Source organism: Gossypium hirsutum, chromosome A06 (genome assembly GCF_007990345.1).
Source record: "Gossypium hirsutum isolate 1008001.06 chromosome A06, Gossypium_hirsutum_v2.1, whole genome shotgun sequence".
Taxonomy (NCBI): Eukaryota; Viridiplantae; Streptophyta; class Magnoliopsida; order Malvales; family Malvaceae; genus Gossypium; species Gossypium hirsutum.
Genome location: NC_053429.1, coordinates 127205159 through 127230462, shown reverse-complemented (window position 1 = coordinate 127230462; position 25304 = coordinate 127205159). Strand labels below are relative to the sequence as shown.

General features: G+C 32.7%; 4 protein-coding genes across 6 annotated transcripts; 2 read left to right on the top strand and 2 right to left on the bottom strand.

Moving 5' to 3' along the window:
• Window positions 1–891: 891 nt before the first annotated feature.
• Window positions 892–6215, top strand: LOC121230878 (protein STICHEL-like 3). The gene is made up of 6 exons (XM_041116396.1): window positions 892–3541; window positions 3803–4022; window positions 4127–4597; window positions 4961–5537; window positions 5735–5798; window positions 5870–6215. The coding sequence occupies exons 1-6, from the start codon at window positions 1520–1522 to the stop codon at window positions 5954–5956; spliced, it is 3441 nt and encodes a 1146-aa protein (XP_040972330.1). The 5' UTR covers window positions 892–1519; the 3' UTR covers window positions 5957–6215.
• Window positions 6216–6761: 546 nt separating this feature from the next.
• LOC121230877 (heat stress transcription factor A-4a) lies at window positions 6762–9707 on the bottom strand. Of its 2 annotated transcripts, XM_041116395.1 has the most exons (3): window positions 9489–9707; window positions 7993–9283; window positions 6762–7909 (listed from the first exon to the last, which is right to left on the bottom strand). In XM_041116395.1, exons 2-3 carry the CDS (start codon window positions 8206–8208, stop codon window positions 6971–6973), a joined length of 1155 nt encoding a protein of 384 aa, XP_040972329.1. In that variant the 5' UTR covers window positions 8209–9283; window positions 9489–9707; the 3' UTR covers window positions 6762–6970. The 2 variants fall into 2 exon arrangements, with proteins under 2 accessions (XP_040972329.1, XP_040972328.1); XM_041116394.1 differs by having other exon boundaries at window positions 7993–9705.
• Window positions 9708–15489: 5782 nt separating this feature from the next.
• Window positions 15490–19701, top strand: LOC107960244 (BES1/BZR1 homolog protein 4). The gene is made up of 2 exons (XM_016896543.2): window positions 15490–15886; window positions 18632–19701. Exons 1-2 carry the CDS (start codon window positions 15671–15673, stop codon window positions 19382–19384), a joined length of 969 nt encoding a protein of 322 aa, XP_016752032.2. The 5' UTR covers window positions 15490–15670; the 3' UTR covers window positions 19385–19701.
• A 1644-nt stretch (window positions 19702–21345) lies between these two features.
• LOC107960243 (uncharacterized) lies at window positions 21346–24783 on the bottom strand. 2 transcript variants are annotated; one of them, XM_041116392.1, is made up of 5 exons: window positions 24480–24779; window positions 23140–24021; window positions 22797–22997; window positions 22454–22649; window positions 21346–21853 (listed from the first exon to the last, which is right to left on the bottom strand). In XM_041116392.1, exons 1-5 carry the CDS (start codon window positions 24567–24569, stop codon window positions 21672–21674), a joined length of 1551 nt encoding a protein of 516 aa, XP_040972326.1. In that variant the 5' UTR covers window positions 24570–24779; the 3' UTR covers window positions 21346–21671. The 2 variants fall into 2 exon arrangements, with proteins under 2 accessions (XP_040972326.1, XP_040972327.1); XM_041116393.1 differs by lacking the exon at window positions 21346–21853 and adding an exon at window positions 21860–22003 and having other exon boundaries at window positions 24480–24783.
• Window positions 24784–25304: the final 521 nt, after the last annotated feature.

Below are 25304 nucleotides of genomic sequence, written 5' to 3'. Positions count from 1 at the left end.
CCATAATATCTCTCTAATCCATAAACAAGAGGATAATATGTTTCAGCACACTCGAACCACGTTCTCTTATATTAACAATAATATCTATACCAATCAAACTACAGATTGAATCCGTGGTACTCAAATTTAAATATATGTAATATAAAAATACAAATTTATTTGCATGCTCAAACAAAAAAGGGACATACCACTTTTATTGGGTATAATTAATGTCTTGTCTTAAAACATATATATGTTTCTGAGTTTCTGTCTGGTACAAATTATACCTACCCCTTTTTATTTTCTTAAAGGTTAAAATCAGTTATAAGTCCTTGTACTTTTCAAATATTTAGGATTTAGTCTTCATACTTTTATTTTCAAGAATTTAATCTCTCTACTTTTTAGATTTTAAATTTTAGGTCTATCTGTTAAAAATATTAATAATTTTTTTGTTAAACTTGTTAGTTTGATATTTTAAAATAAGAAGAAGAAAAAAACTTATTTAGTAGTAATGTCAGTAAAAAAAATGACATTATAATGAACTTAAATTTAACAAAAAATTAACAGCTTTAACTGTTAGATATAAATTTTGAAATCTAAAAATTAGAAGATTAAATTTTTAAAAATAAAAATATGGCGACTAAATTCTAATTTTTAAAAAAGTATAGAGATTTATTGCAATTTTTTATTATTCAATAATTATATTGAGTTCAAATTAAATTTAAAATCGTGTTTTAATAAACATTTCTTAAAAAAAAATTGACTGATTTTGAAAGTTTAATAGTCTTAAAAATGGAAAAGGACCAAATTGATAAAAATGTAAATATTAAGGATTAAATTTAGCATTATACCTTTAAATTATATCATATGTAAAAAAAATACTTTTAAGAAACATTTCTTTAAAAATTCTTCATTGTACACTCTCTTCATCTCTTTCTATTTGGTTTAAGCAAATTTTTAAAAGAAAAAATCAGAACTTTGTTTTGTCTCTGTTTTTGTTTTTTTAAATCTTTTCTTTAATGGGACTATCATTTTCCTTTGAAAAGTTAAACCATAGTATTGAAAATACATGTGAAGTGAGGTGGCAACCAAACAAACACACAGAGAACAGAGATCTATGGTGTGTACTTTTTAATGATGAGCTTCTTCTTTTTGCATTCAAAAGCTATAATCTTTGAAGGATTCAAAGCTTGAAACGTTGTAAATTTTTTTTTTGCATGTTTCAAGTTCTGGGTTTGTTCATACTTTAAATCTCATGCATTTAAGGTCTGGGTTTACATTTATATGATGATTTAGCTTAAAAGAGCTCATCATCTCAAATGGGGATGCTTTGCGTTTGATGAAATGTCTGTGAGAACTTCAGGTATGGTTTTACTAAGTAATTAATGAGGGAATGTGGGAAATTTTGTTGCCTCTTTTTTACATATTTTTTATTATTAAATTTAGAGATTTGGGGTTGTTTACATTAATGGAGATGTTATATGTTTGATATGATTTCGAGATTCCGAAAATCGAATTTACATAAATGCTGTGATTCATCATGACTAGGGCTGTTAGGGTATTAAAGGATGCTAATGGTGATAATATTAGTGACCATCTAAAGAATCATATTCATTTGACTAACTGTATACACTTGAAGAATCATATGCGTCATAAGCATAGCCCTATAATGTCCGACCGATCGATCGTGAGGGATCTTATGATCCTTCAACGATCCCGGTCCCTTAGGGATCCTTCTGCAAGTCCTCCTTATTGGCATTCACCTTTGGTTGCTGATTTGCTTTCGAAAAAGGTTGATAAGGATGGTTTTTATCGAGAGGGGAGAAGGTCTGTTGGTGTTGAGAGGCCGAGAAGTGGAAGGAGGTTTTCGGTAAGTTTGCCGGCTTTGCCTAATTTCGTGACTTCTAAAGTTGTGCCGGGTGAAGGTAGTGGTAGTGATCATAGTAGTAAGAGTGGAGATAGAGATAATCGAAGGAGTAGGAGAGATCATAGGACTGATGTTTTGGGGGAGAATAATGAGCCTGTACTGGAGCAAGATGGTAATTGTTTGTCTCCTGATGCGACCTCGGGTGGTTCTGATTTGAATGATAGGAGTAAAAACCGAAAAGGGAAGCAAACACAAGGGATTCAAGTGAAGACTTTATCCGAGCAGTTGAATGACCTGCCTGTGGATAGTGATGATGTATTGTCTTCCAATGGTGACTTTCATGGAAGGCATGAGAAAACCGGTGAGGAACCTGATGTCAGCGTCCGTGGTTATTCGAGTGGATTAAACAAGGTGAAAAGGCGCAGGTTTCGAGGGGCAAGAAGATCTCGGGCTGCTCCTTCTCAAGAGGTTGGAGGTCGGAATGAGTTGTCTGTGGCTTCTAGTTTGTTTGCTCGAGGTTCAATGCGCACAAAGTATGGTATGGAAGAGGAAGCAAATGAATATGATCGGGAAAACATAACGAAGGCCCCTCGAAATGGATGTGGGATTCCATTTAATTGGTCAAGAATTCATCAAAGAGGTAAAACTTTCCTTGACATGGCAGGAAGGAGTTTTTCGTGTGGTTTATCGGACTCTAGATTACGGAAACGTGGGGCAGGTTTCCATGGAAGAAATTCTCCTGAAATACCTGTGGAATCCGATCAGTCGAGCTCATCTGCGAAGTTCAACGCTGAGGCACTGCCGCTTCTAATCGAGGCATCTGGATCACAGGACAGCACGGACAATGCTCGATGGGTAAATGACTATTCAGGGGAGTTAGGTATATTTGCCGATAATTTATTGAAGGGCAACATTGATTCAGACCTTGCTTCCGAAGCTCGATCTAGTGACCAACATAAGTTAGTCAGGAATGGCCAAGGTAGGCACCAAAATATCACACAAAAGTACATGCCGAGAACTTTTAGAGACCTCGTTGGACAAAAGTTGGTATCGCAAGCCCTTTCTAATGCTGTTATGAAGAGGAAAGTTGGATTGTTATATGTCTTTTATGGACCTCATGGAACCGGAAAAACTTCTTGTAGTCGGATATTTGCTCGAGCTTTGAATTGTCAGTCACTTAAGCAGCCCAAACCTTGTGGGTTTTGCGATTCTTGTATTTCACATGACATGGGAAAGAGTTGCAATATAAAGGAAGTTGGTCCTGTCAGTAACTTTGACTTCGAGAGTATCATGGATCTTCTTGATAATATGAACAACTCTCAGCTGCCTTCGCAGTACCGAGTTTTCATATTTGATGACTGTGATACTTTATCCCCGGATTGTTGGAGTGCCATATTGAAGGTCATCGATCGAGCACCCAGACATGTGGTCTTTATTCTTGTCAGTTCGAGTCTTGATATTCTGCCTCATATAATTATGTCCAGATGTCAGAAATTCTTTTTCCCGAAACTGAAGGATGCGGATATAATTTATACCTTGCAGTGGATTGCATCTAGAGAGAATATCAGAATCAAGAAAGATGCACTTAAACTGATCGCATCTCGATCCGATGGATCACTGAGGGATGCAGAGATGACTCTCGAGCAGCTGAGTTTGCTTGGGCAAAAAATCTCGGTTCTGCTGGTTCAGGAACTGGTATGTCTGCACTGCTTAATATTTTTGGTTTTCAAGTATTTCTCTAATTACATGCTATATTTGTTCCTTGCCTTATATGCTGTAAATGTAGGATTTTCATACTTGAATCCTAGTAATATGTATATACACATACATATAAGCTCAAATGACGAGAGAGACCTTTGTCCCCAAGTTGGGAAAAGAATGAAAGTGATAGAAATATTTATGATGATTAGCTGACATATCTATAATTACTCTAAACTTTACTGATATGATTCACAGGTTGGGCTTATCTCTGACGAAAAGCTCGTGGATCTTCTTGATCTAGCATTATCAGCAGACACGGTAAATACCGTGAAGAGTTTGAGAGTGATAATCGAAACTGGTGTGGAGCCTTTAGCTTTAATGTCACAGCTTGCTACTGTGATAACCGATATTCTTGCTAGCAGTTACGATTTCACTAAAGAAAGGCATCGAAGGAAGTTCTTCCGGCGACAGCCATGTAAGTCTTAAACAAACAATGAACAGAACAATATTCATTGGCTCTTCGTGTTTAAATATTTATCTTTTTTTCCGAAACTGATAGACCATATTTATGCAATCCAGTGTCGAAAGAAGATATGGAGAAACTACGGCAAGCTTTGAAAACGTTATCCAAGGCAGAAAAACAACTGAGGATGTCAAACGACAAACTAACATGGCTAACGGCTGCTTTGCTTCAGCTTGCTCCTGATCAGCAATATATATTGCCGATTTCTTCCAGTGACACTAGTTCTCATCATAGTCCATTGCCTCTAAGTGTTACAGATGGAACAGATATACCTGAGAAAGGCCTTGAGCTTGTTCTGCTGCGTAATAATACTAGAGACTTGTCAACAAATGTTAGGTCAGAAAATCTCTATGCAAGATGTCCAGGGGATTTCGAGACGGGTACCGGGAAGCGACATCAGAAATTAGTCAAAGATCATACGAGAATCGAGAAAATTTGGTTGGAGGTGCTTGATAATATTCAAGTTAGTAGTCTAAAAGAGTTCTTGTATCAAGAAGGAAAGCTGATCTCGGTTAGTTTCGGTGCAGGTATGTCCTAGTGCTCATTATGATTGTGTTTGCATGATTTCATTATACGGCCATAACATGCATTTAGACAAGCATATATGAAGTTCACAGCCAATGCGGAATAAGATATCGGAAAATTTGATTTCTATTGCTCTTTCTCGCCTAGATGGTAGCTCCATGATCCGCATCCAAGTTTTGCATGTTATTTGGACTCAAAAAATTATTCCTTTCTCCCTCGATTTTCAAAAATCTCTTGTTATGGGTATCATTTTGGTATGGTTATTTTACTTGATACGAACAATAACAATATAACGCTTTCTCTATGTTTAGTAATTATCAATGTCTCCTTCACCTGTCTACTCGATATTTCTGTTTCTTTTTCAGCCCCAACTATACAGTTGATGTTCAGTTCACATGCGACAAAATCTAAAGCCGAGAAATTTAGGGGGCATATTTTACAAGCATTCGAGTCCATTCTCGGTTCTCCCTTGACAATCGAAATTAGATGTAAAATGAACAAAGATGCCACAGCTGGTTTTCATGGACTTCTCGTTTTACCATCTTCCCGGGATGGTCCATCTCATATGATCATGGATCTGGAGTCCAATTCTCGAAGTAGGATACATGAGGCAGGTTTTCATGATACTAACAAAAGAGTTATGGGAGAGAGAGATTCCGGCATGCATCGGAAATCACCCGAAGCAGGAAGGAGCGAAATTGTTGAAATTCCAGTTTCTCCGAGAGAAGCCAAGGACAACGAACATGCAGCTTTTCAGGAGCTGATGTTGGCATCCTACTCAGGGAGACAAAAACCCGGGGAACTAACCCCGAGTCAGAGCATTGTTAGAAGTAAGCTGTCCATTGCACACGTAATTCATCATGGAGATGGATATACACAAGAGAACAGATGGTCAAATCACAAAGCAGTTTCCATTGCCGAAAAGCTCGAACAAGAGAACCTGTATGTATATATCTGTTGTCACTAACATTCTACTATAATTAGAATACTGCCAAGCTCGGACTTGACTCGAAATTCAGAGTTCGATACCCGGCTCATTCTTGATCAAACATTCTACTATAATTTCTTCTTTTTGACACCCGTCGACCCAGGAACCTATGCAACTCTTTCGTAATCCATAAAATATTTTCATATTTCAGGAGACTCGAACCAAGGTCAAGAAGCTTACTTTTCTGGAAAACATCTAAAGCAACACGTCGGAAGGTATCGGATCATTGATTGTTCCAGTCTTCTTAAGTTTGTGAAATGATTTTAACTTTTGTTCGTCTTTACAGCGCTTGAAGATCAGAACACGAAGACCGGCTCTGTTATTGAAGCTCGTCTCTTGTGGAAGATGTCTCTCTTCCAAATCTCCTAGGTAAAGACCCGATAAATTCCCGGACGGTTCGAACGGTTATTAAATTCATATTACATTTGTAATTAGCTATTCTTCTAGCCATTTACAAGCTCGATTTGATCCGAAAAAATATTTTTCCTCGAATAAATGTTCGAGTTTTTCAGCTTAGGTTCCACGTCAAATCTTGTATTCATCAACGGTGTTAGGCATTTTGTATGTGAATTGATTCTGCACACAATCGTATTATTTTCTCTTGTTATAATCGTATTTATTGATTAGATTCATTTAACATTTTATTTTATTTCGATTTTGATATATTCATATTATTTTTCCGAAAAAATCTAAATTATTAAATTCGTAAATCGATTCGAATTTGGACGATTTTTAAAATACAAGTTAAAACGATTATCTAAATCAAACCAAAATTTATTTTTGTTTAATTTCACAATTAATTTAAATTTTCATGATATAAAAATAAATATTTTATATTTAAAATAATGAAATTAACTTAATTTTTATATAAAAAATTATTTTTTCAAAAGAAAATGCTACATAAGAATTATTGATGATTTTTTATTTACTAGAATAACAAATAAAAAACAGAAATATTTATGAATTTTAAAAAAAAACTATAGAAATAAAAGAAAAAACCAATTTCATTTTGTTAAATAAAACAAAATATGAAAAAAAAATGAAAACCAAATCAAAGAATCATGAAAAAGAACCAAAATAAGCTCACCCTTCACTAAAAAATCATCATTTATCAATAAAAATATAGTGAAAGCAAAAGTTAATGTCTTATTTTCTCAAAAATATGTGAAACTGAACTATATTGAAGCAGTTAATATATATATATATGAAAAATAAAGCCATATGAATCACTATAAGCTCTATAGTACCTAAAACTATATGATACATCTGAAATTCGGGTCGTTTCAATTTTTCATTTTTCTTGTAAGTACTCAAATACGTGAAAGAACCCGTACCCATATCTGATGATCGTACCCGAACCTGAAATATCAAGACATCGAAACCAATATCAAGTTCTCTCTGCAGAAGTAAGATGCCCCATTTGTTCTGTAAGGTTATTTACATTCTTCATGTTGTTCCACCAAAATCTGCTATGACCCTCGGGTTTGTCTTCGTCTTTTCTTGTATCGGGATCTTTTCTTTCGGGTGGAACTTCTCGAGTATCTGTTGAACCTGGATTTTCGGTCAAAAATTGTTCCCAGAATCCATCATTAACCCCAGCTGGTGGAGGAGCAGGTTGTTCTGTTGATGTAACGGGCTCTGGGGTAACTACGGTGGATGGCTCGGAATTCATGTCGATCTGAGGGGATTTAGGTTTAGTTTCAATGTTGAGTTGTATGGAAGATATAGATGGACTTTCTGGACAACTCGTTGATTCGTCAAACACGTTGGCTCGACCAAAATCGTGTATGGCGTTCTCCCAAAACACCATGGATGATTCTAATTGCTCGAATGGATCCGTGTTGGACATTGATGCGGTATCTGGATTTGGATTATCTTCGATCCTGGATTCATCGTATAAGTAAGCAATTCTTGGTAACCTTCTTTTTCTAACATGAGCCTCGAATTGTGGAGTTGGATCTATAGGAAATCCCGGTCTCTTCAAGGCTCGAGCTACATTAGACACCATACTTTGTTGCCACCGCTCCATAGTTTGTAAACGCTCCCTCAAAATCTGCATTTGCATCTCGAATCCTTGTCGTTCCTCCTCGTGTCTCTTTAACTCTAGAACGAGTGACATTTTTTCGCTTTTAAGCCTCTCGATCTCATCCCGAAAACTCTGTCTCTCTGATTCCGTTAACGGAGAAGCTCCTTGACCTAATAGATTCTGCATCGAATGACTATGAACCGGTTTCCGTCTATGTATGTTCTTCAAAAGATGAGGTTGACCTCTTATGAAATCATCGTTCGCAAATTCCCATTGTTCGGGATCACTTTTCCGGAAACCCTGACAAAATACAAAAAAATCATTCAATTCAAAGCAACAATAAGCAACTACGAAGACACCAATTAAATAACCGAGTAGCTTACATATGTATTAAGCTGTCTTATAAAGCTAGAAAAGTTGTTGTGTTTGAAGAATCTTGGAAGTAAATCCCTCGCGAATTCCAACGGATTCCATACAATGAAACTTCTGTTACTTGCACTCCAAGAAACAATAGAATCTGTAGAATGATCATCAACCATCTCGTACGTCTTTGTAAGGAATGGAGGGAGTGAACTTGAACTGCTCTGAGCATCATCCATACCGAAAAATTCTCCTATACGTAATCTCAAACACCCCAAAAGCCAGTTCCCGACAATCACATAAAAACCAACTGAAAAAACCTCACTCGTAAGCCAAGCTCACCAACTGTTCAAGACTAAAATGTTCACTCCCATACATAAATCTCAAACACCATAAACTCAGTTTTCCAGCAATCACATACCAACCAACTGCAAAAAACTCACTCGTAAACCAAACTCACCGACGTTTCGAGACTAAAATCTTAACTCCTATATATTAATCTCAAATACCCTAAACTCGGTTTTCCAGCAATCACGTACCAACCAACTCAATAATTCACTTGAAAACTGAACTCAACGATGTTTCAAGACTAAAATCCTCACTACTATATGTATATCTCAAACGCCCTAAACTCAGTTTTCCAGCAACCACGTACCAACCAAATGCAGTAAATTACACGTAAACCGAACTCACCAACAGTTCAAGACTGAAATCTTCACTCCTATATGTATATCTCAAACACCCTAAACTCGGTTTTCCAGCAATCACATACCAAGTTACCAACCAAATGCAATAATTCACTCGAAAATTGAACTCACAGACGTTTCAAGACTAAAATCCTCACTCCTATACTTAAATCTCAAAACACCCTAAACTCAGTTTTCTGGCTATCACAAACCAATCAACTGCAATTATTCACTTGAAACATCGAATCACAATCGAAAGAACAGAGACCACTGAAGATCCTTATATCATATACAACCAAAACCCTAATTCATGAAGAAAATTCCCAATTCTTCAAATTTCAATCAAAGGACATCAATGGATGAAAAAGCAACACATAGGCCCTAAAAGTCTTAAAAACCCCAAATTAATCCCCAATAAAAGACAAAAAAAACCCACAGCTAGAGAACCCTAAAACTCCAATCCAAATCCCTAACTTCTCCTTCAAATTTCAATGAAACGAAAAACAGAAAAATACCCTTTTCTCTTCCAATCTCAAACTATATAATTCAACTTTTTTCCAGCTCCAAAATGAGAAAAATTAACTTCAAAAAGACAAAAGAGCCTCTCCAATGGCTATATAAAACCTCCCTGTATTAAATTCAAAACCAAAAACCAAAAAATTAAAACTAAAGAAAATAAAAGATTCTGTTATCAGTTTGAAAAATATCAACCCCATAACCATCACTTAAAAACAAAAAAAGTGTAAATAAACATAGAAAATGGGGGGAAAAAACTTGAATCAAAACCAAAAAAAAAAAGAATTAATTCACATTAACTGAGTTCATATTATTACCTGAGAAAAGCAGAGACAGCGAGAAAATATAAGAAAAAAAAAAGAAATCACAAAGAAGATGATGGTGATGATGATTATGATGATTACCCAGAATCCGAAACCGCAAAAATAAATAATTTACTTGGAATTTTTGACCTTTTTTTTTCTTCTTTTTTGCTTCGAGAATTTTTCGGGGTTTCTTGGAACCGCGTAGAGTATAAAAGATTATAGAGATTTTCTACGATTCTACCGTTTACTTTTAATATTATATATATACACACGACTGACTTAGTTGGCTGTCACGAGTTAATTAGATAATTCGGTTATTAAAATTATTTATAAATTATTTTTTAATAAAAAATATTTAAAACTTGTTTTCTAAAATAAAGTAATGAAAATTAATATAATAAGATTTTCGTCTTTTACTTTTATATATATATAATATAATCGATTGAGTTAATATTAGGAGTAAACGAATCGATTCATTACTAATTAGGTTAATAAAATTAGTTAAAAATCAGTTTTTAAAACAAAAAATACTTAAAACCTGCTTTTTTTTTTTAATAAAGTAATAAATATTAATATAATGAATTTTTTTTATGAAATGCTTAAATAAAACAATTAAAAATGAGATGTCTAAATATTAAACTTGGGGTAGTACACTGATTTGAAACAACGCAAAAAAAAAAATTGTTGATCCACGAATTGATATGGATCGATTGAACCAGTTTAAAAACCGATTGAATTGGATTTTATAAATTTTTTTTAATAATTTTGATTTGAATCAAGCAAACTTAAAATCAGTAACTTTTACGTGTTCGACCATCAGTCGAATTCCAATAATATTGCCTAGAGAATATTTATTTATGAATATTTTACTACTCTGCTCAATCAATTGTTTAATTTTTTTTATAAAAATAAATTTAATATTACTTTTTTTGTGAAAATATAATATATATATATTTTTTCATTTGTGAGAAATTTTCAGTATTCTGATTAAATGTAAAATCGAATTTTTTAACTTATTTTTCTATAAAATTTTGCTTAATTTTATTTTTGAAATTTTCATTACAGGTTCTAATCATAGACGCTCTTTTTTTTACACATGCCTAAAATTACTCATAGTTCCTCCTCAATTAATAAATAGGAGAATAACGCGTTTCAACACATTCAAACTCACGTCTTTCTACACCAATAACAATAAAAATTAATTTTGCTTAAAAATTAAAATACCCAATGATTGTGGTTATACAATAAATACAATGAAAATTAATATTGGGTTTTATAAAATATACAAAAATAATACAACTTTATACTTATATATATACATACATATGCATGTGTGTGCATATAATGATTGACTTGAAGAGTAGTTTGTTCAAAGTGAGAGGTGGAATTTAGGGTTTAAGACAAGGACCAATAAAATATATTTATTTGTTTGTCTTAATGTTGGGGTGATGACATGGGTGCTTAGGTGAGAAAATTTCTAGAAAATAATATGTTTTTTTTTGTTAAAATTTGCTATTAGTCCCCGTACTTTACAATTATTCTGAATTTGATCACTGTACTTCATTTTTATTTTGATAGTTTTATACCTTTTAAATTTTAAAATGTCAATAATCACCAAACGATAACAGTTAATTTAATTAAGTTATATTTTTAAAATTCGATGTGACAAACATATTATCATGTGTATTGCACAACTTTTAACCTTTTATTTTAAATTTTAAATTTTTAAAATTCTAAAAGTATAGGGATTAAATTTGATAAATTCAAAAGATACATGGACTAGAATTGATCAAGTTAAATACAATAACTAAATGCACAACTTTTGCAAAGTATAGGGACTAATAGTACAGTTTGACATTTTATTTTTAGATTAGGGTTTTAAGATTAAAAAAACATATATATGTAGAATTTGGAAGTTAGTCTTTATAATTTAATTTAGTATAATTTAGTTTTATTTTTCAATAATGTAAATATTAATAATGTTAATTATTCTGATTAAAATGTTGAAATAAATTCCTTTAAAAATATTTCACGTAATAAATTAATACCGCGTAAACATTTTAATCAAAATAGTTAACGTTGATAACTATTTGGATTAATTATAAGCATCGAATACCATCCAATTAAAATTTATGGACTAAATTATAAATTCGAGCATAATAGAAAGATCAAAATCATATTTTGACCCAATAATAGCAACAATAATTAAGGGGAGATTCCATTAATTGAAAATTTTGGCTTTTTCTTTCTTCCAAGTCCCATATGAACATGTTTTTCTCTGACTTTGATGTGTGTGTTTTGTTTTTCTTAATAACATTTTATTTAATTTTTTCGATATAATATTAAAGGTAAGAGGTAGGATAACACGATTCAATAACCGATATTTTAATTAAAATTTCTAATATTTGATAAAAAAATTAAAATTCAAAACTATATTTTAATTATATTAAAAAAAAGTAAATTGTACACAAGATCACTAAACTATCAATAAATTTACGTTTTGGTAACTCAATTTTAAAAAGTTACAAAATGGTCATTGAATTATTCGAAAATTTTCATTTAAGTCATTGAGCTGTTAAGTCTACCTCTTTTTTTTTTAAATAAGAAAGTCCGGCTAGTGAGTTCCAAGCTATGATTTGACGATTGATACAATGGATCAATACCCATCGATGAGTAGAAGAACATATCCTAGTTCAAAGTTGTTTCATAAAAAAAAAATTGACCGTAGAAAAGAAGAGGAATGAGAGCTTTCGATTGTTGTAGGCGGTGTAATCAGAGAATGTCATACAACAACAATCTTAACAATCTAGTAACTTAAATGAAAATTTTTGAATAGTTCAGTGACCATCTTACAAATTTTTAAAATTAGGTAACTAAAATATAAACTTATTAATAATTTAGTAACTTTTACTTTACATTAAAAAATTCAAAGTGCAATTTTCATCCAAATTTGTGGCTGAGTTTATAATATTCAAATATTGTTATTTTATTTTAGGATAAAGAAATATTTAGTTTCAGAATTTGGTAAATCTTTAAATTTAATCCCTTAATTTTTTTAATTCATATTAGTTTTAAATTATGGTAATTTTCTCAATTTGATCATTGATTTTATTAAGGCATAACAACGTGACATTTTGATATTGTACTACTATTACAACTACGTAATCATCTAAAAAATTAAAAAATTTTATGTAAAATCTAAAAAAATTCTAATGATGACACAATACAATCTTAAAATGTGCATCATCATAACTTAAGTGAAACTCGAATTTTGGACTTCTAATTGCAACCCCTAACATGTGATCGGTGTTAAGAATTAGGTCAAAATTTTGTTATTAGTCCTCGTTAGCCCATGTACTTTAACTTGATAATTTTTAGTCTTTGTACTTTTTTTTTTAAATTGAATTTTCAGTTATGACCTAAATAGTAGGCATTGAGTTTGTTCAATAAAATTACGTTAATTCTAAAATCTTATGCGACAAACATATTATTACATGTATAATATCGTATCAACTTGCTATTTTTCACATAATACTTACCGAAAGACCATATTATTTTAGTTAATGGATTTAATTGCTACGGTTTTGAGTTAGGTTTGAAAATTTAAAATTTGAAAAAGTATAAAACTAAAAATGATCAAAAAACACAGATTAAATCTACACCCTATATATAGCATGAGACTAGACCTATTCATGTGTTGAGCTATTGGTTCAAGCTTAAAGGTAAGATAGAAAGATGAGAGGGTTTAGAAAAAAGTACGTGGCTCGAAAAATTAGTTTTGTGGGTCGAAATCAAACTTCAACATTCAAGGTCCGAGTACATTCTATATTTTTATTTGTATATATATTATATATTATAATAATTAACAATGTTAAAATTAACTTTTTAACTGGGCCTAAAATTTTGCCCAAGTTCGGTCTGAATAAAAATGCTAAAACCCGAGCTTGATCTAGCCTGGCCTGACCCGTATTATTATTTTTATATAAAATAAATTTAAAAATATAATAAATCAAATACACTAAAACTATTAAAATAAATGTTTCTTAACAAATTGGAAATAAATTAAAAAAAGTAATATTTATGCTTAAATAACACTACGATAGGTGCAACTTAGCAATCAAATGTCTCTCAAGTAGTAGCAAAATTAATAATAAAACAATAATTATACAATATTCAAACAATAACAAAAAATAGTAACGATATGATAATGAAATGACACCAAAATAATGGAAACAACAATTTTTAAAAAAAATTTGGGTCAGGCTCGAGCCAAAAAAGCTCACCCGAGGCTCGGCCTGTTTAATGGGAACTTATATTTTTGTTCAAACACTCCCATTTTTAGGGTCGACTTTGGGGTCAGATCGAGTAGTCCGACCCATTATCAGATCTATTATGCGTGTGCACACATATGTATATAGGCTTAAATATCCATTTAGCCTTGAACTTACACCTCATGAACTTTTTTTAGTATTTTATTTACTCTTTTTTTTTAACACCTTTAATAGATTGTGAGTCCGTGACAATTTAAGATTATACCTTACTTGAAAAATGTATAATTTTTTTTTAAAGCAAATTCTTATTAACCAATGGAGAATGACAAAGTTGATTTGGTAATGGTTCACCCCAAGTTGAGTCAATAAGTCATTGGGTATTCAATGGAAGGATGGTCATTTTGTCTCTCGGCCCATGTGCCTTCATTTCACTAACAATGGAATTATACTTTGTTTCTCTACAGTGACAATGAAGTAACATCTTAGGATATAAGTTATTAGGACAGTTAGGTAATTGATAAACCTGAATCTTCATATGCATTCTATGTACACCTAGCGAAAGTAGTCTTATGGAGGTTCGTTATTTTCCCATGATCTGAGTTCGTTAGGCTCACCTCGTTGGTTCGGTCGATGTGAACACATTAACTAGTGACTTGCCTATTGATGACACATAGAGAGACATATAGAGGAAGTATAACAAATATGAAAAAAATTTACAAAGTTAAATTATATAAATATTTTAAAATTATTAAAATAAAAAAATCTATAAATTTTCAAATAAATGTATGTATGTATGTAAAAGAATCAAAACAAAAATGGTTAGAGCTTACGAAACGATTTCTTGGAAGGCCAAACCGTTTTCACCTTTATAACGGTATTGTTGCCTTCTTCACATTATTGTGATACCTTTCCTAAAAAGCATAAACACGTGCTATCCTCGTGATCTCATTTTAATAGGACTTAATTGCATTAAACATCCCAAACTATCATACTCATTCTAATTTGATCCTCATACTTTAAAATGTCCTAATTATATTCCAAATTATTGATGTTACATCAATCAGGCTCTTCATTATTAAAACCGTGAATCTAACCATCATATACGATAACTAAACCAACAAACGGATTTAACATTGATCGATTTTATCAGTTAATCAAGTGAATATATTTAGATTTAAAATAATGAAAATCTAATTATATCTAATTGACTTCACCTACTTATATATTAAAAAAATATAAACGTATTTAAAATAATTTAAAATATTAAATATTAAGTTCATCAGTTCGGTTATAAAAATTCAGTAACCAATAACCGATTGACATAACCAAATAAATGACTCGAAAATTAATTTACCACTAAAACCATTTAAACCGAATCCCACTTTATCAAATTGGTTAGTTAAGTTGCTTTTAACGACCTATGTTCTCCCCTACATCCATTTTTATAATATTTATTTTTCTTTAAAATTTTTATTTTAAATTATATAACATTAGATTTGATATATAATTTAATAGTTAAATTAATAATTTTAGTGATGGAAGAATTTATTGATATAATCTTGATAGTTTAGGATGTAATTAGAATGTTTTCAAGCTTAGAGACCAATTTAAAACGAGCATCATAGTTTAGGGACATAGAGTCAAATTAACTCTTTTAATAATGGCTCGCTCGTAATTTTAACAATAATTCATGTCCAAATTTAAAAACACCTCTCCTACTAATATTTTAGCTCACAAGCCACACACCCTTTCTCCAACCTCCCATCATTTTTACCACCACTTTTTTTTTTTTGTTACTCTTTTTCCGTTTGTTTCTCGAGAAAATAAATATCATCATCACAAACACACTAGTAATCACAAATTCGATGAACTAAAAAGAAAAAAAAGAGTTTAACGTCGTCATCGCTGTTTATTTTCAAAGAAATGACGTCAGGGACGAGAATGCCGACGTGGAAGGAGAGGGAAAACAACAAGCGGAGAGAACGGCGGAGACGAGCGATCGCGGCTAAGATCTTCGCCGGTCTGCGTATGTACGGTAACTACAAGCTCCCGAAACACTGTGATAACAACGAGGTGTTGAAAGCTCTCTGTGATGAAGCCGGTTGGACCGTCGAAGAAGACGGCACTACTTACAAAAAGGTAAAAACCGATCCAAATATATATATGATTTATGATTTATGAGCGAACAAATTATTTTTGTCAAGGTTTAAATATGTTATAAGTACCTGTACTTTTCATAAATTTGGAATTTAGTCCTTATATTTACTTTTCAAAATTCAAAATTCTGGTCTAATTATTAACATTGTAATTTTTAAAAATTTACTAAATTTAACAAAATAGTTTAACTGTGTTATTGGATCTAAATTTTGAAATCTTAAGTTTAAAAAGATTAAATTCCTAAAACTAAAAGTATAGGGACTAAATTAAAAACTTGTGTAGAGTATAAAGACTTATATAGCATATTTGAACAATTTATCAACTGTTAAAATTCGATTAAAATATTTAATCATGTTTCACAGAAGCACGAATTTGTGTATATATTTTTTTCCGGCTTCGGTGAAGCAAAAGGACGACGAAACATTTTTATAATAGGACGATAATACCTTCCATCTCCTGGCTTGAAAATTTGCACTTTGCTTTAACGTAAGAAGTCATAAATTTAATTGGAAGAGCTAAGTACACTTTGCTAAGACAACTTTTAGTCCTTGAATTTTGGTAATTACTTTTACTTTGGTAACATTGTACAAAAAAATTTAAGTACCACAGTGGACTTATCTGCCAAGTTTAGGGACTAAAAAATATATTAACCCTAAATTTAATCCAAGTTAAGAATTTTCTTCAATAGTTAATTTTTTATTATGAGATTTTTCATTTTTTTATAGAAGTTATCTTTATGTTTGATGTGACGTCTTGTATACGCATGTCATATTGATAAGGGTACAAATTGAGAGTTAAAGATTAGACTGAAATTACAAGCTTTATTAATTTAAGGGATTAATTATAAAATTGGACAAAAATCTAAGGTCACTTTAGTAATTTCAATCCAAGTTTATTTATTTTATTTTAAAAAAATTTTCCGGGATTATTGGCTTTGCATTGCTTTTAAATAAATTTTAATGAAGAAAAAAGGCTGATATCGAATCCTTGGATTCCACTTTTATGATGAGATTTTAAACAGCTTTAGCTGTAATGCGTGTGGGGATGGGGTTTTGATTAAAGCTTACGGTAAAAATAAACAAAGCATGCTACATTATATGCTTATGTAAACGCCATTGTCTTTGACATTATTATGCTTTTGGCTTATTTCACTATTTGGTCTTAAATTATATCATTTTTTTATTTTGGTACTTAATTTTTTTGTCTCACTTCAGTATTATGAATTGTCATTTTAGTTGAAGTTTATCTAAAAAAATAAGGTAAAAACATCCTAGAGGTCCTGTATTAGAAGTCAGATTATATTTTGTCTCATTTATTAAAAAAATGAGCAAATTAGTCTCTACACGTTAGATCAAAGATCAAATTGATCATTTTTATTAAAAAATTCATCCATTTGTGCTGTTAAAAACTGGCGTGCCAAGTTTCCTTCTTGTTAACGTACATAGACTAATTTTTAATAGTAGAAATGAATGTAATTTTTAACAAAAAGACTAATTTACTATTTGGTTTAACTTATATGAATTAATTTACCCTTTTTTAGTAGAGAAAGTAAAATATAATCCTGTATTAAAAGGCTTTCATGGTTATTTATGGTAAAATGTGATAAAAATGATAGTTCACGTATCAAAAATGAGAAAAAAAAAAGTTTTGATAGATATAGTTCGGGGACCAAAATAATGAATAAAACTTCTTTTTTCCCTTTTTAGTGGAAGTTTTTGTCGGGTTGCAATGACTATGTTGCCCCCCCTAATCATGCATTTTGGTCTATCATATGTGACCCCATGAAAACAGAAAATGTCTCATGCAATGTTGGGCAAAATGAGGACTGGCAGTTAGATTTTACTTATAAAAAAGTTTGATTTAGACATTTAATGTTTTCATAATTCATCAATGCCTTTGTTCTTTTCTTTGTCTTTGTTGTTTAAAATCCAAGTGGTTGAGGTATTTTTCGAATGATGGCTTGTTGTGTTTAGCTACTATGTGCATGAACATCAGCTTATTTTTCTTGACTTTCTTGGCTAAATGGATAAATTTTTATAAGTTTCTCTCAAAATTTAAAACAGCGGCCTTTTCAACCTTTGATTAAATGAAAAATTTCATTTTTCACCCCTCTAAAAATTAGTAATTCAATTTAATCCTTTTTAACATAATTGTTTTTAGCTTTAGCCTTTAGCTCCTGATATTTTATGGTTTTATGTAAGGGCCCTAAAAGAATTTTAATGGCTTCATCCTTTGGACCATTTCGAGATCAGATCATTTTGGGTTCAAATTAGTTATATTCGAGTCTTTTTGGGTTTGAGTTATTCAAGTTTTTTGGGTTTGGATTATTTTGGATTATAGTAATATTAAGTTACTTGTTTGAGTGATTTGTAGTTTAAGTTTTTTAGATTTGAGCCATTTGAGGTTCATGATTGACGAGTTCAGATTTTTTATTTTCTATTGCCAAATCAAGTTGTGTCAAGTTTGGGTTTTTGGGTTTGGGGAAAATTGGTAAGTCGATGTCAGATGCATATCTTAATATGGGTACGAGAATATGATAGAAAATATAATAGGTCGAGTTTAGGTTTTTGAATTCCGGGAAAAATTGATAAGTCTATGTCGGATGTATATCTTAACATGGGTACGAGAATATAATAGAAAACTTAAAAAATTGAACACACTTATGTTGGACGCATATACATATTTGATCCTTTGCTCATGCATACTTTTTTGTCCTCCATTTTGTAGGGATGCAAACCAGTGGATCGGATGGACATTTTGGGAGGTTCGGCATCGGCTAGTCCATGCTCTTCGTATCACCCAAGTCCTTGTGCATCGTATAATCCGAGTCCCGGTTCATCATCCTTTCCGAGTCCGGCTTCGTCACATTACCAAGCCAATGGCAACGGCAATGCCGATGCCAATTCCTTAATCCCATGGCTCAAAAACCTTTCATCCGGCTCGTCTTCAGCTTCATCCAAGCTTGCTCACCATCTCTACTTTGCTGGAGGGTCGATAAGTGCTCCGGTCACCCCACCATTAAGCTCCCCGACTTCCCGAACTCCTCGAGCAAGAAACGATTGGGACGAAACAACCGGTGGCTCGGCACGAACCGGGCAACGACATTGTTACCTTCCTTCATCAACTCCACCAAGTCCCAACCATCAAGTTTTTCCTGATCCAGAATGGCTTTCTAGTGGACCGACATCCCCTACATTTAGCCTCGTCTCACGAAACCCTTTCGGGTTTAAAGACGAGGCTTTATCAGCCGGAGGTTCACGAATGTGGACTCCAGGCCAAAGTGGAACATGTTCACCAGCATTTCCAGCTGGTGTTGATCAAACGTCGGATGTTCCGATGTCCGATGTCATTGCTGCCGAATTTGCCTTTGGTAACAATTTCACTGGGTTAGTTAAACCTTGGGAAGGAGAAAAGATCCACGAAGAATGCGTAGCCGATGATGATCTTGAGCTTACACTTGGAAATTCAAAAACGCGGTAATGTCTCCATGTCGAAATCTCAGATTCAGTGTTCCGGTCAACGACATTACTGAGTTATTTCGAGTCCGAAACTGCATCCGCCGCAACCATCTCTCCATTCAAGCTAAAAAGAAATCAAAGACCAATTTATAAATAGCTCATAGCTGTGTATTTGCCCCTTCAAGTGCAGTCCATTCATCAATTTCATATATATATATTCTCTCTCTTTGTAACAAAAAAAATTCTAGTAATGGCATTGACATCGACATTGACTGTTTGGTATGATTGTGGTTTTTGTGATTGAAAGTGATTTAAAATGTCCCGAATTTTTTTATGGTATTCTAATTTTGTATTTTCTAAAAGTAATTATTTGTGTTTGATGTATATTTAATCATAAATTTTCAAATCGATTGAACGACAATAATTAATTATGTTCGAATAATAGTGACTTAAATAAATTTTTTTGAATAATTTAAAAGCTTAAAATAATTGTGTTGACGTACCAATCATGATAACTGTATTGTAATATTTCAAATATTTACCAAATATTTTAAAAAATTTTGTAGGGTTTATTTAACAATTATTAAAATTTTAAAGGGCATAGAAAAATTTTAGAATTTTTAAAAGGGCTTAATGACAATTTCTCAAATTCTTTGAGTGTCTTTACGTTACACCCCTATCTATCATCCATTGCATTGTTTCAATAATTTAACATTTTAGAGAGTAAACTCACCAAGAAAGTCATTAAGAGGTTTTCAAAGGTTTAGGAAGGTCGGAGCATCTACAATCGGAAATTTAGAGATTAAATCATAGTAAATTTCTTACACGTATATTTAGACTTAATTAATGAAGCACGTGTCGCCTTTTCAAAATATTCTGAAATTGTATCAGATGAAGCTCTATGTGTACAACAATACATAAAATATAAATGTCAATATGAATACTTGGAAAATAAAAAATCCAAGTAGAGTCAAATTTGTGTAGTGGTAATGCAATTATAATGTTGGATTGTTCATCATTGCTATGGAGCCGAACGAAATAATTAAAGCTATCCTTTTAGTTTAGCAAAAGGGTAAAAATATTAGGTAGAGATTGTATTTTATCTTTTTTTTTAAATTTAAAATAGTAAATTAAAATTTTTTATATTAGATTAGAGAGTAAATATAATTTTTCTATTAAAATTTATTTTAAAAATTGGCATGATTGATGATATTATACACCAATGATCATTAACCCGAAACTCAGATAAGATTCGGATCGCTTACCCGTGACCCGGACAGGCCCCACTAGATGAATGTGTGCGAGATGTACAGCAAGAGGATAGTCATGGGAGCTCGCGGTATCAGCTCGCACGAGTCAAGGGGAGTTCGCGGTCTCAATCCGCATATATCCAATGAGTTCATATGTAAGGGGCTGCGAGGTCTAGCAAGCGACCTAGAACGGTACACATGTCCAGCATACCCGATACCTGCTCTGAATATCAATCCTATGAATAGCAGGATCAAGTCAATGAACATTGGAGTCAAATCATGAACATTGATAATATGTATAAATACCCGAATATTTCCTTTAATGAGACACGGAAATTAATTTACTCTTTGATATAATGTACATGGACTAATTTACTAATATTTTGAATAAAGAGTATAAAATACAATCTGACACCTAATACAAGGGCTTTTACGAATACTTTTATTGCAAAAGGGTGTATAATGTGTTCATTTATTAAATTGGATTTGTTTTAAATTTTAGGGATTCAATCATTTTGAGTTCAACTTATTTATCAATCGAGCATTTTAATTCAAATCATTTTAAATTCAACAGATTTGTTTGAATCATTTCTAATTTGAATAATTATGAATTCAAATCATTTTTTGATGTTGACTTTTGACTTTTCTGTTGTTGACTTTTTATGGTGAAATAAAATCTTAAGAGAAGTAATGAATTCCCGAAAATAGTTACCTAACATTAACAGCACAAATGTGTCTAAATCTATACAATATCTGAATATTCTTCATCATATACATCATATTAACAAGTCGAGTTTTTCCGGTTTCTTATCTACCAATCATTTCCATTTTCATTCAACATTTCCCCATCTAGGTCCGGGTCCGGGTCCAGGTCTGGGTCCTTCCCTTTCGAAAGACCAAGAACCCCCATACAACAATCCATCAATATAAACTTTTAAACAGGCAAAGAATGATAGGTGATTTACAGAGAATGTACATATGATACCAAGGTTCATGCTCCATTGTCTCTTCTTTATACCGAATACCAAAGCGATTAGTTCGATTTCCAACTTCTGGCACTTAACTTAGTGTGTTATATAGATCAGAAAGCGCACGGTAAAGAATGGCGGCGGCAGGTGGCCGAGGCATGGACCCGAGAAGTATATCGGTTGCAGTTATTGACTGGCTGCCGTAAAATCGGGCATTCTCTCGTCCCCGTGTTGTAACAACAGTCCCTTTGAGTGAACATCCAACAAAAGCACCTACATATTCAACTGACTATACTCAACAATGCAATCATTGATCTTGAACTTTAGACAACCGTGCGAGATTAAAAGAGTTCAAGTCAACGGTTGATAACAGTACCATGAAAGCTCCTGTACTAGAAGTAAGATTGAATTTTACTCCTTCAACTAAAAAAATGAGCATATTAGTCCTTGTACGTTAAATAAAAAAGTAAATTTATTCTTTCTGTTTAAAATTTCATCCATTTTTGCAGTTAACAATTGGCGTGTAAGATGGATTAACCAAATAGTGACATGTGACGTGCCACATGTACATCATGCTAACATAAAAGATTAGTTTTTAACCGTAGTAATAGATGAGATTTTCAATAGAAGGACCAGTTTGCTCTTTGATCTAACATAAAATGATTAATTTGACCATTTTTTAGAGAGGGCAAAATGCAATCCGATTCTTAGTACAGGGGTCTCCATGGTACTTTTTTCGTCATATAGCTGATAGACAACATTATTTATGTCGATATTTGACATGATACCATGACAGGTCCTAAAAGATCACTAAGACAAATATGCAACCAAACCAAATTCAATTATGTTTAAAAGGAGAGGATGAGACGATACCTTTACTACAGCTGTATGTATAACAAGCAGCATAACCACCATCGCCGGCTCGTACATCTGCTTCTACAGTCCGTCCAACAATACCAACGGCAGCACTTACACCAGCTCCAATAGAAAGATGTGCATTGCCGCTAAAAGTCTTAACAGCATCATTCGTTCTCAAGATTATAATAAAATCCGTCAATTCTCCCCCAGCCTGCAGATGTAACCCTTAATAGTTAGGAAAGATAGTGAAAAACGATTAACTTCATGAGATTGGCTCGTTGCATCCCACCATACACATATCCCAGTTGATTTTGTTCCGTAATATATTCAATCGGTTTAAGATATGATTGAAAACTACCTGAGCTCCCCATCCCAAACCGAATGAGGAAATGGCAGAGGGTGGAGACCAGGAGTCGTCCTCTCTACGAGCAATCACAAGTCCCGTACCGATATTGTATGTAACCATGACACCGACTTTCATAACAGAGATTATGGCAAGACCTTTTGCATCTCGGAGAATAGAATCAGGAATGGATTTCTCAGGTTTCAATGAACCAACCTGTCCGGTGAAAGAGAAAACGGTAAGAATTCAGAAAAGCTATGTATAATTTCAATGAGAATTCCAAGTATGAAATGAACAATAAAGGTTTACTAGTTAACGATTAATCAATGAAATGTAAACCTCAAAGCTCGATTCTTACCTTAGTAATGTAACCCCGAATCGTATTTGTTGCCTTATAAATTTCATGTTCCATAGACTGTCCCCAGGGGAAATTAACCCAAGATCTCAAAGTACTCAAGTCAGTCAAATCGTGTGTCGGCAGCTGAGCAGCATTACTAGCCTGGTCCATCAAGTATGGCTGGACCGATTCAAGCCGCACACAGCATACATCGCAGACACGTTGCGGGTCTGTTACACGAAACTTTTGGGGCATTAAACTCCTTCCTTTAGAACACTCACCGCAAAATATTCCTCCACAAAACCTACAATGGTGTCTTGAACACATGATCGGGTGAAACCTCACACCACACAGCATACAAGCAGAAGCCGCACTGTCAGCCAACCACTTTGGCGGTTCCGCATCGAGAATTTCCTTCACGTTACCTAAATTCACTTCGTTTAGTGTCTGAGCCATCTCTTGCCAAGCTTGCTCAAGCAAATGACTCGATAACCACGAAACTCCACATCGTTGAATATCACCAGAAGCTAAAGCGTTGACTTTCCCACGGGCAGCGAGTATCATCTCGACGATCACATCCCACATAGTCAACTCCTTCTCTTCACTCAAAAACTCACCCCACCCCATGTCACCTTCAGGGAAATAACCTCCATTGGAATGAAAACCTTTGGCCCATTGTTCGCGATCGCTTTCGAGCATTGGTGGAACAGAGACCGGTATCCATACTCCGGTATCCTCAACAAGGGGGGAGTCGTAAAAGAAGTACTTTCCCATTTTTTGATGGCTGGTCCTTGGTTCTTTTTCTTCTTCTTTTTCCTCATTCAAGTCCTCCACAGTGTTGGTTGGCATTGATAACCCATTATCATATTCTCCATAAACATTAACTCCTTGATTATCAAAACCCTAATATTAACATTAGAATACTCTAATCAGAAAAGTCCCCAAAACTTTGAATTTTCAAGGGAAAAAAAAGCTTTTTTTTTTATTGATAATGAGAATGAAATTAACAATAAAAACAGACCCATAATTCAAAAGATCAAAAGGCAGCAGGAAAACAAAACCAAAATTTAAAACCCCAACTTTCTACTTCACTCTCAAAACCCTAACATCAACATGAATGGGAAACAAGCAAATATTCGTAAAAAACCCAAATCATAAAAATCCCCAAAACTTTGAATTTTAAGGGGGAAATGCATTTTTTTTAATTCACGGGCATGAAATTAACAATTAATATAAACCCATAATTCAAAAGATCAAAAGGGAGCAGGAAAAATCAAAATCAAAATTAAGAACCCTAACTTTCTACATTCAATGATTATTCGATTAATTCAATAAAAATAGAAACAATTTCAAAGACTTACCGAGTTGGAGCTCCGATTAACGGTATCATCGCTTAGGGAAAGAGAAGAAACCCCAGAATCAGAGCCCGAATTTTGATTGGAGCCCTCCATTTGAAGTGATTGAATTAAATTAAAAATTATTTAGCAAATGAAGGGTATGAACAATAAATTATTTACAGTGAAAAACAGTAATTGAAGCGAAAGAAGAAGAAAAGACTAAGCTTATTTATAAGAGAAATATTATAAATTAATTCATTAAATTCATTGAAAGCTGCCTTCAAAACTTGGAGTTCTTTCTTTTCGACGTTACGTTTGCAGGCAGCATCTAAATGACAATTTACTCAAATATATGAATATTTTAGGGTAAACTTCGTTATTAATACCTGTAGTTTACAAAATATATGGATTTAGTCCCTATACTTTTTAAATTTTAAAATCAGTCATCACCAAACAATAATTGTTAAATTCATTAAGTTAAGTTCTGCTATTTCCAAATTTTGATGTGTAAAGATTGAAATTTCATAGTTCGAAAAAGTATAGGGACTTAGAATGATCCAATTGGAGAATATGAACTAAATTTACAATTATACGCAAAAAAATTAAATATCCATCAACAAGTAAAAGAATATACCTTAGATCGAAGTTGATTTGACGGTTAGTGTCGGAGATCAAAGAAGAAAACTGTTTGAACTTTAGTTCACAGATTTGTAATATTCAAAATTGTTTCATAAAAAAAAAACCTAAACTATAAAAGAGAATGAGAACAAAAACTTTCGATTAGTGTAGGTGATGCTAACAAATAATGTAATTTAACTTTAATGAAAACTTTCAAATAATTTAGTGACC

Excerpts from the sequence above, each read along its gene's own strand:
- LOC121230877 (XM_041116395.1), bottom strand. The coding sequence starts at position 8,208 with ATGGATGATGCTCAGAGCAGTTCAAGTTCACTCCCTCCATTCCTTACA. Across the intron at positions 7,910-7,992 it reads TAAGACAGCTTAATACATAT|GGTTTCCGGAAAAGTGATCC; the intron begins GTAAGCTACTCG and ends GTATTTTGTCAG.
- LOC107960244 (XM_016896543.2), top strand. The coding sequence starts at position 15,671 with ATGACGTCAGGGACGAGAATGCCGACGTGGAAGGAGAGGGAAAACAAC. Across the intron at positions 15,887-18,631 it reads ACGGCACTACTTACAAAAAG|GGATGCAAACCAGTGGATCG; the intron begins GTAAAAACCGAT and ends TCCATTTTGTAG.
- LOC121230878 (XM_041116396.1), top strand. The coding sequence starts at position 1,520 with ATGACTAGGGCTGTTAGGGTATTAAAGGATGCTAATGGTGATAATATT. Across the intron at positions 3,542-3,802 it reads TTCTGCTGGTTCAGGAACTG|GTTGGGCTTATCTCTGACGA; the intron begins GTATGTCTGCAC and ends TATGATTCACAG. Across the intron at positions 5,799-5,869 it reads CTAAAGCAACACGTCGGAAG|CGCTTGAAGATCAGAACACG; the intron begins GTATCGGATCAT and ends TCGTCTTTACAG.
- LOC107960243 (XM_041116392.1), bottom strand. The coding sequence starts at position 24,569 with ATGGAGGGCTCCAATCAAAATTCGGGCTCTGATTCTGGGGTTTCTTCT. Across the intron at positions 22,650-22,796 it reads GTTTGGGATGGGGAGCTCAG|GCTGGGGGAGAATTGACGGA; the intron begins GTAGTTTTCAAT and ends TTACATCTGCAG. Across the intron at positions 21,854-22,453 it reads TACATACAGCTGTAGTAAAG|GTGCTTTTGTTGGATGTTCA; the intron begins GTATCGTCTCAT and ends TTGAATATGTAG.